General features: G+C 39.6%; 1 protein-coding gene across 1 annotated transcript; it reads right to left on the bottom strand.

The window, feature by feature from the left end:
* Positions 1 to 7,044: 7,044 nt before the first annotated feature.
* On the bottom strand, positions 7,045 to 10,584 carry si:dkey-21e13.3 (uncharacterized protein LOC100150043 homolog). Its single transcript, XM_053341035.1, has 5 exons — positions 10,491 to 10,584; positions 8,923 to 9,030; positions 8,172 to 8,294; positions 7,854 to 7,979; positions 7,045 to 7,517 (listed from the first exon to the last, which is right to left on the bottom strand). Exons 1-5 carry the CDS (start codon positions 10,582 to 10,584, stop codon positions 7,045 to 7,047), a joined length of 924 nt encoding a protein of 307 aa, XP_053197010.1.
* Between the last annotated feature and the right edge of the window lie 434 nt (positions 10,585 to 11,018).

Genomic DNA, 11,018 nt, shown 5'->3' with positions numbered 1-11,018 from the left:
GAGAGAAGACAGAGGAAGTTAAAAAGAAAGTTCTAGGACCGTTTTGATATTTTTGTCAAAGTCAGCTCTCTATTTTCATGTCTGTCGAGCTGCTGCTGCTGCTGCTGCTATCTTTTCTTCTTTTCTGTTTGCTTTGCGAGTGACTCATCTCACATTCTGTCTTTACCTTTGTCTTTTAGTCTCAGTCTGTAACTGTCTCTTTTCTTGTTTTTCTCACGTCAGCCTCCCCCACTATCATCACCACACACAGGCATACACGCACGCTCTTTCTCTGTCATTTTATCATTGATTAAAATAACATCCCAGAGGTCTCGGCCATAATAAGCCTTTAAAACTATTCATTATATCTGCAGCTCATTGAACTCACGGCACACATCTCCACAGGTTTGCCTCCGCTGTAGCCTAATGAACACACACACAAGTATGAATCTCCTCTCTCACACACACACACACACACACACACACACACACACACACACACACACACATTGAGGTGGGATGCGCAATCAAAACTTTCACCAGTATTTCTATGTGTCATTTCTGGAAAATGAACAACAAACATTGGAACACATTAAGCACTTTCATAGTCATTTTTGTTTAACTTTTCACCTTTATGATTCAGTTTTTGGAGGTTGTACTCATTATTTTGGCCAAAGATCATTCGTAAGATTTTCATAATAAGTACATGACTGAGTATGAAGAATTTTGATTGGTCCTCCTACCATCTGCGCGTCACTGTCCCCTCCCCTAATTGGCTTCCTGGTGTTTCCTCCCATGGTGATAATCTCCAATCAACCATCTGCCATGTCATCTCTGTGCGCCACCGCTCTGCCCTTCCCTCTGTCCTGTTGCCATGTTCCCACTTTCCCCCGCTGATAATGTCAAGATACAATATTCCCTCAAAACAGCAATTAAGTAAAACATTGTGGAAAGGCAAAGTCTGCGATTAGCCGCATACTGTCCTTTCTGACACCATCTATGTGCCACAAAATCTATGAAATTGAATTTGCGTGTGCATGTATGTGTGTGTGTGTGTGTGTGTTTGTGTGTGTGTGTGTAGAAAGGCCCTCCTGTGATGGACGTAATAGGCCAGGACAGATGGCCTCGCCTCCCACCAACCCACTAGTACGCACACTCATTTACATGCACACACTCACACACACGCGCCTGAAGCACAGCGTCAGTGTTTCGTCGTGGTTGTTGTTGCCTGTTCCAGTACTAGCCTTATTCTGTCGCTCAGAGCAGCAGGAGAGAGTTACATCTGTGCCACGTTTGCTTGTGATGACGGTACAGAAATAGAAGTGAAGAAGTCGGCGTTTGAACCGACCATTCAGCTCTGTGACATCTCTGGGTAAAAATAAGCTGTCTGGGACGTGGTAGGCTCTTTGGTGTTTGGTGTTGAGTTCAACATCTGCTTACCATAACCTAGTACAGTGTCACATTGTGATGGCGCAGCCACAGGTGTGTGATAGCATTCAGCTAAGACTGGGTGAAAGTTAACGTTGGCAGATAATGCAGTAACAAAATTAAATTACTATCTAGCAGCTTAGTCCTTGGTACTCAGTTGTGAGTAAGCTAAGATAAGATATACTTTATTGTCTCCAAGGGGAAATTTGACTTCAAGTGTTGCATAAAGCTGCATATAGAAAAATACAAAGTACATACAATATACAGTCGTATAGTACAGTAGGGCCTGTCCAAAAACTGCACTGGCTCCCCATCTCACACTGTATACTATTCAAAATCCTCCTGCTCAACCACAAATCACTTAACAACCTGGCCCCCACCTACCTCACAGACCTGCTCCACCATTACACCCCCTCCAGTGCCCTCCGATCCTCAGAGGGAAATCTCCTTGCCCTACCCCCTCGGACCAAGCACCGAACTTGGGGGGACAGAGCCTTCTCCGCTGCCGCGCCCACCCTCTGGAATTCACTCCCCAAACCCATCAGAGACTGTACAGACCCCCATACCTTCAAATCACTCTTAAAAACACACCTTTTTAAACTGGCTTTTAACCTGTAAACTGTTCTTTTATCCTCTTTCCATTGTATGTCTTTTTAACCTTTTACATTGTTTACTCCACTTTGTTCTATATTTTTTGTGTCCTCTGTAAAGCGTCTTTGAGCACTTGTAAAAGTGCCTTATAAATAAAATGTATTAATATTATTATTATTATCATTATTAGTAGCAGTAGTAGTAGTAGTAGTAGTAGTATTATATCCATATAAATGCATGGGTGATTACATGTGTCCATCTACTATCAATAAAGGAACCAAGCTTTTTATGCTGTGCTCCACACTTCAATAACTACTACTGTAGCACTGCACAACTCCACTGTAGAAGAGGCAGAAATACCAGTTTTACTGATGACAGCGAAACAGACAAGAATGAGATGCAGTTAACAGAACATTCTTTCTTTCAGGATTTTTGTGTATCCCTTGTTTGTAAAAACTTTTGTTATTGTTTTTGCTTGTTTCACCCAAAGAAAATCCACAGTTCTAGCAAAAATGCTGATTCTCCATAAAAGGTCCAAAATCATCATCAGTCAAAAATCGTATACTGAGGAAGGTGGGATCAACAAAATGAATCCGTCCAACTTCATCTGACAGATTTACATTTAAAGAAAAGTTTCCGAAATAACTTCGTCTTCTGTGTTTTTGTTAAACACTTCCGACCATGGGCTTGCAATATTTGCTGAATAAAGGAAGGTAATTTCATCATGTCGTCATCTTCATCATAGTAGGACGATGTCAGGCTAATACGTTTCTTTAACTTCTTTATTGCAGACATACAGACCATGAAAATACTGAAATTTTACAGCCCCCTAATTAATTTTTGATATAATTATGTTCTTCTTTATTGCCAGTGTTATGCAAATTTCAGGTCCTTGATCAAATAAAGCACTTATTAAAAATCTGTATGAGGCAGCGTAATTGAATGGAATGAGCAATGTTTGTATCAGCCAATCTACCCAGTGCTTGTATTGGTATGTAGATGACATGAAAGACCACAGATTTCTCCTGAAGTGCTTTGCTCATTGGCCATGAAACTGGTGTCACATTCCTCTCTGAGCTTTGAACTCTTCTGAAAAGTGTTCCTTTCAAAGATCAGGTGGGTCAAGCGGATCTGTCCAAAAACTCACTTGTGCTTGACAGTATCATCGATTGGTTAATGCTAATACTGAATCTCTGCTGATGAGAGTTGTCATCGACCTGTCACAGAGGTCTGTAAGTGAGAATTGGGTCAGCTGCAAAGGTGGTGGGGGTGTCACGGAGGCAGAGAATCAGGGGTCCATCATCCTATTTGCCTGACAGTCAAATCTGTCAATTTAAAGACAAGAAACAAACCCCTGTGGAAGAGTCTATCAATGTGAGTACATTTACTGTCCGGATAAATAAAACCCCTCCTGCATGTTATGTTATAGTGTCCATCTACACGTGTGCAGATGTGTTAAATGATGGCATTACATCCTATCTGTGTCTTTATATTTACTGTTATATTTTGTGTTTTGTTGATATTAAAAATGTTCCTGTTGTCATGACTCAACAAGGTGAGTGATGGTTGTTATTGCTGAAGGATGCTACAGGCTAAGAATAACTAAGGCCACAATAGAGAAATGACGAAAGCAGTAATTAGAATCCCAGCACCATGAAATCCTAATGCAATTACATGGAAGTTGTTTCTGCAGAAAACAACAAGAGGATTAAAGTTTAAATGACTCATTTGCAAAGACAAGTAATAAAACAATCTTCAGCCACATTATCTGGGTTCGAGGGCATATGATGCAAAGTTCATCATGAATAATTAATGAGTCTTATATTAAAAGTAATATATTCACACTTCCTGCATCTTCTATTACAGAGGTTTGGAGCTATTGATTAAACACTTCATGTGTCTACACATCCTGTGTTTGAGCAAAGACTGAGGCAACATCTATAAAAAACAACAACAACAAAAAAAAACCCAATATATTGTTTTTGATACCAGTGTAGCAATGATGGGTTTTATCCTGTAATATCTCTACTGTGCTAAATATTAAATAAATACAAGAGACATTGCAGAATACATAATTGTATATAATATGTAAATGAAGCAATAAACTCTGAAATTGTTTTTAAAAATTAAAACTCAACCTATTTTTTAAAGTCCCACTCCACAAAAAAGGGTTTTGAATGTGAAATATGAATGTTTGAGTTTCACATTGCAGAATGATGTATGTGCACTGTCTATCACTAAAAGTCTCTTTAAACATTCATCTACTGAAGTTTCTTTCTGCTCAGGTTAAATCTGAGTTCAAGGTGTGTACCTGTATGCAACTTCCCCAAGTGTGATGTAGAAACTTGAGATGTTTTTTTTTGTGGAGAAACCTTTTTGCATACAAATTATTATTCCAAACACAGTGCTGTACCATCAATTTCAAAATGACCTTTTTCAAAAACCTGCTTTCAATTCATGGTGGCATTTTTCACTTTTGTCATACCACTTTTTTCATTTCCAATTGTCACTTTTCATGGCATTGAAGTTGTCATCTTACCTTTCAGCTAATCACATGCCTCCAGTCTTTCTTTTTGTGTGTTTTAATAATAGATTTTGATTTGAAAGTTAAATGTGCAGAAAGAAGCAAAAAGCATGGGAGCTGAATTGTGGACATATGTGACAATGTGGTAATAATACTGTAGATGTTCACAACCTCCATCAAATCTGAGTTCATATGAGTTATGTATAATATAATATGCTTTGTATGTTGACTATAATGTCTTGTTTACATGTTTATTTTTATATGGTTTAGTAATTTGTACAATTACTGGCCACAACCCTTAAAAAAGTGTATTCTCAGCATCCCAGTGGTGGAAGCACTGCCGCTGACAGCACATAAACTCTTCTCTGACCCTTTTAGCCCTGTTTTAAGAAGTGTGAGCTTCTCACCTGTGGGTACAGCTCCTGTGCCATTACTCACAGGAAGAAACCTCACCAGACCAGATGTCTTTCCCTCCCAGGACTACATTGCCTTCCCCGACAAAAAATGTTTTTCATTTCAAATGTTTCAAAGACTGTTAGGTTAACAGTATTATTAGGCACTGACACACTAATAAGTTCATGTAATGAGAATGTGTCGACGGCTGTTAGTTTGTTTATGAAACCGTTTTGTTATGTACTTTGGATAAATTTGTTTTTGTACACGGTGACCCACCAGAGGACAATCAAGTTAGTCAAGAATAGGTGTGTGCACCTTTTGTCTACCTGTAAATAATTCCAAAGCCTCATCTCTATCACATCAAATATTTAAGTGACTCCTAGAGTAATAAAGTTAGGATTGATTAGAGGACGTGCCCCCTGCGTTTGGAGGCCTGGAGCAAGATGGAACCAATAAGAAAGGTAATTAGAGGAAGAGAAATGGGAGAAAGCTTGAGAGGGGGATACACTTGTGTCTATCTTTGTGCTAGCATTTGTATTTAACAGATTTACAGTCAAAGGGCAAGCGCTCATTTTAACACTAGACACTATCACAATCCGCTTCCATATCAGCAAGGGGAAAGTAAACCAATTAAATCTATGTAAATATCTGAGAACTTCCACTGAGATACGCAGGCAGTCAGGCAGCTTGTCATTATTAGATTCAGTGTGGAGGCACAAGTACAAAGCCACAAACTGCCTTTCTATTTCTGTAATAATACTGTACAAAAGGCTACTATTCCTACAAAGCACATGCATGCCATCTAGTGTTTACTTCTGGTAATAAAGTTGGTTCAGAGAGGCTCCACACTGCTGCTTCAGACCTCTGAAAAGTCTGAAAAAAGTGTGTGAGAGAAATAGAGTTATGTTTGTTACCTGCAGTAGTTGCCTAGGTGTAATTGGCTCATGGACACTTTAGCAGGACTCATTATGGCTATTATAGATCATCACACCTTCAAGTTGTGGGGCTTTCTTTCAAATTATTATGTCACCTTGCCATTCTGTAAGGTGCAGCAAGCCACATGTTGTGAAGTAAATGTGACATTACAGCCATCAGTCAGTGTCCTAGATGAGTAGCTTTTTGCCTGTGTTCTCACGACTTTCACAGTTGCAGTCAAACCCATTTGAATCAATTACTGAGCCCAGAACAGCACTCAGGCATCCACGGTATAAGCAGAACACGAGGTTCAAGTAGACGTAATTTGTTGCTGCTCAGCTTGTTGTTGCAGCGCTCCTGTAGTTTCAAGGCAAAGGTAGGTTAGAGTACTGTAAGTAAACCATAGTGTAGGCAACCCTCAAATCAATCATTTTTTGCATTTAATATGTCAAAGATAACAAAACTTTTTTTTAATACTTGGAAATCAGATATATACCCATAAATCAGAATTATTCATTTGAGAGAACTAACTATTAATTCCTGCAGTTATTTGTGAGCATAATGCTTTAAAAAACAGTTAGTTTGTTAGCCTGCTGTACAGACACATACACACATTGAATGTCAAGGCATTTTATTATTTAAAGTGCGTGCCACAAATTGAATGAACCATAATCAAAAATGATATTAAACTTGCACTTTAGACAATATATAATACATATATCAATATCGCTTTGTATTGATTTCAAGCACTTGTGAAAATAAATATCAGCATTCTTCTTACCCCTGATATAATTATTGCAAAAGCAATTTTATACTAGTACTACTAATAATATACAGCAGTGTGTGGTATGTATGATAGCTGAATCACCTAATGTGAGTTACTACTGACTTTTTTATTGTATTGTAAGCATGTGGTTGATAAACCAACTTTCAAACTAGACAAATAAATGCCAACAAGAAGCACAAAAATACAACATTAATGAAACAAGAATAGACAAAATTGATTTGGGAGTAGTTGTAGTTTGAACATTTTAAAGTGTGTATGTCCAGGTCTATGGCATGTAAACTTTCCTCTGATGTTTTGGTGCATGTTAATAATTGGTGTGAGTGTTAGAGAAGCAACTCCAAACATCCTCATCAAGAATTGTTGCTTTAGGCTTAATCTCCTCAAACATTTGTAGTCCGGTTGTATTAGGCCACCATGCTTGCTGTCAGAGGAAAGTGTGAAACACCCGAGTCTTCAAGCTCTTGGTTCGAGGAACATTCCTTGTAGAGAACTTGATCACTTTGTAAAAATTTGAACAGCTGCCCAAGCTGGAGAACGGGAACCAACGAGCCGCCTGTTTGTTCCCGTGAAGGTTCCAGAAAGAGGAGGTGCAGCGCTGGAAAACTTCAATGTTGACTGTGTACTGACCTGGTGCCCAATGAGAGACACGCACCAGAGTCACAGTGGAGGCAAAACCACAACTGCGAGGAGAGACGCCATGAAACACAGACTCCCCTGGCCTAACGGATGCTCCCCTCTCCCAGATCATCCCTGCCTCTTCTGCCACTCCCATACCACTAAGGTTGCAGAGGGCCTGAAGACACACTTCCTCCAGGGCCTCTTTACCAGGAAAACGGAACAGGATGGCAACTAGACGAGGCACCGCACCTCGGCGTAGTAACAGTTCCTGCTGCTTAGCTGTAAGACATAAGATGGCAGAGCTTAACATAATTAAAGATGTAGCATTTTGAAACATCTATACTTTCAAATGTATTGTTATACCTTGGTAGGATTAGAATTTGTGATATGAACTTCACTGAATTTGAGACCATGGCCATGATGATCACTAGCCTTTGTCTCAAAACAGTGGCATGACTATATTAACCTACATCACATAAAATAGTTGTTGGCTCCTATTACAAAAAAGAAAAAAATAGTACATGTACATCGATGCATAAAAAATGAATCTGGGTATTCCTAAATGACATGAAGGAGAACATCTAGTCAGGAGATATTTGAGTTTCCTGTACTTACAGCTGTCATAAGACATCCGTGAGATGGCCAGTATAGCATAAAAGAGCAGTTCTTGGTCTGGGCTGGTCAGCACAGACAGCAAAGCCATAATCAAGCCGGCATCTCCAAAACCTTTACGAACAACAGCTGACAGGAAAGAGAGAGGCAGAATAACTGAATGTGAAATTACAAAATAATATAAAAAGACTGTGACCTTTCAAAACTGCTTAAAGGCTGCAGAGACTCATTGCTCTTATACACTTCATTCATAAATAAGAAATAATGTATATGTTATGTACTTAATTCATCAACACATATCAGTATATGTAAATAACATACACTCTTTGGCGAGTTCAGCCACCAGTTTTGCAGTCAGCAGGGTGAGAGCCCCTCTTTTCCTCAGAGCCAGAGCCAGAATTGGCAGGATCCCACTGATCACTACCTGCTCAGGAGCGCCTTTGCCTGGACACAAGTGGAATTACACATGAAAACACAACACTGAAAGCATGCCCTCACAAATATATGAGTAACATAATATATTATATTATCACTTTCTAAAAAAAATCCTGAAAGATGAAGGTGTGTGTACTCGGCTGTAGTTTTTTAGCGGATATGAGAACTGAATCTTTTAGTGTTTTTCAGCTTCTCTTTCTACATGATCTCTCTGACCATTCTTTACCTCCACTGCTCTACTGTTGCTCTCTTGCTAGACGACACAAATACAGCTTAACGTCACCAAAGGACTTACAACTGTCATACACCTGATCCCTTCTCAGCCTCTCAACCTCCCAGCTACCCCATCCCTCATGATGAGGTTTTGCTGCAGGTTTTATAATTCAGAAAGGTATCTGCTATGATATAGCTGCCACTAGGGGTGGGACATATGCTGTCTTCAATGGTTTGGAAACATAAACATATGTAAATTACATGTGGCAGCAGGGTTTTCTAGATTTGCAATTCAAATGAAATCAAATGAAAGTCACTCTGAACCTCATTACACCATTTTATGTATATATTCTGTGTTGTCCAGCTACACAGCCTAAAATAAACTCCATCATATCCAAATGTATAAATATGTGGATGAACTCACTCCGCTCCTTAATGTTGGTCAGCACTGTGTTTAAGTGTGGTTTCAGTTCGTCTTCAATCAGCTCCAAACCAAGGACTCTAATGGCACCCAATGCATTGTTCAGATTGTCTGTGGAGACCAGTGGGAAGATGCAGCCACATTAAAGTCACAATCTGGGAGTATGAATAAAAGACCATCAGCTATAGATGCTGTATGGAAGTGTAAAAATAAGGCCCAAAATATAACATGAAAAAATGCAAATGAGAAAAAACTGGCAGTATAAAGAGTGTAGGAGTGTGCAAAGATACACTCTATTATGTCTTACTTGCATCTAACATTTGCCCTTTGTGGTTTTGGCTGAAAGACCAGAGCTCTTTTGAATCTACTTTAAGCCAGTCTTTGTGGGTTTTGTGAGAAAAACTTTCACTCTTGTGTCATGACACTGTCATTAATACTGTATTTGATTCACTCATCCAAGTGTATGATCCAAATTGAACTCCACTGTATTTTACTCTGGCATTCATGCGATTAAATGAATTTGCTGCTCTAGTGCAAATGAATTAAAAAACTGTTTTAAAGCACCTGCATGGAGAGAAGAGAGATGTCTGTGTGCAGCTGCCTGTGACCATTTCAGACTGCTGATGACCTTTGATCATGAACACTTCACCAGCAAATGGCACTTTCCTGTTTTAATTCTCCCAAAATGTAAAAACCCTCCAGTTCAAGCAGAGTATAGTAGAAGTGATATTGGTGACTGTATTCCCAAACTTTACCTCAGCAAGACTGTTATCTGAGGAGTCAAGCATCAGTGGAGGCATGTCAAAGGGGCTTTGAGGGCCATAACAATGTTTTATTGCATATTTTAGCCCCACAGGTCATTTATACATTACCTCAGGGATCAGATAATCATTTTTATTCACTCTTTATATGAAAAGAATTCTGCAACTAATTCATAGTGAACAGAAGAGATCAAACATGCTGAACAATAAACACAGGGTTAAACACAGGAGTTCAAGCCCTGTAAGGATTCATGGAAAGTAAATAACGCTGGTTTGACCCAATTTAATCTTTGTGTAGTCCTCACGGGTCAAATTGACCCCGTCTGTTTTAACTGTTCCTTCTTTCCTTCCCTCCTTCCTTCCTTCTTTCCTTCCTCCCTCCTTCTTTCCTTCCTTCCGTCCTCCCTCCTTCTTTCCTTCCCTCCTTCCTTCCTTCTTTCCTCCCCATTACCTTCCTTCTTCCCTTCCTTTCTACCTCCCTCCTTCATTTCTTCTTTCCTTTCCTTCCTTCCTTCCCTCCTTTCCTTCCTTCTTCCTCCCTTCCTTCCTTGACTTGAGGACAACAGGAGGGTTAACAATGTGTCAGAGAAAATTGTAACTAAGGTTTCTTTGAACAAAATAGTTAACAGTTGTCTAATGAAGCTGCTCAGTGCCCTACAGTATAAGTTTAGTTGCATTAGACAGCTCCTGGGTGTGAACATATGTATTTTTCTATTAGTGCATACAGGTATCACATCTGCTTTAAATGGTGAAGACCTAGAATCTACTGCTGACACTAAACAGTTTAACATCAGTTGTTGTTTTACTCACCGTTTGGTATGTAGGGCTGCAGCCGGCTGGATTTGTGTTTATCCTTTTGGGAACGCGTGTAAGTGTACGTGAGTGGCACATTAGGGTGCCCCATTCTGCTCCGTCTCTATCTCTGGACAGCTGCTGGTGACACTTTCTCAGGTTCTTCATGAAAAATATACAGCAGCACTCATGTTCTCCGTTAGCTTTTCTCCTCCGACCAGATTTCTCTCTTTAACATCTACTCTACGGAGTCATTAGCTGTAAAATGACTTCAACCATTTCTGCATCTAAATTTGATCACTCTGCTGCACTCTATAACATTTTTGCACTATTTGTTTAAATTACTACTCTATTTGTACTAGTCTGTCCCTTGTAACCCATCTACCCTCTCTGTGCCCTCTCAGGGTTAATACAGAGAAAATCCTCCCAAGCTGTTCTCTCTCCTCCCCTCCCGGAGTGTTTGCATGTGTGTGTACAGTTAAGGTATTAGCACAAAAATATCCCACAATGCCTTTCAGCTTCTAGAAAATCCGAGCGACAACAACA

The sequence above is a fragment of the Scomber japonicus genome, chromosome 20 (genome assembly GCF_027409825.1).
Source record: "Scomber japonicus isolate fScoJap1 chromosome 20, fScoJap1.pri, whole genome shotgun sequence".
NCBI classification, from domain to species: Eukaryota; Metazoa; Chordata; class Actinopteri; order Scombriformes; family Scombridae; genus Scomber; species Scomber japonicus.
The sequence above is the reverse complement of the archived record's forward strand: the minus strand, read 5'-3'. Positions and strand labels throughout refer to the sequence as shown.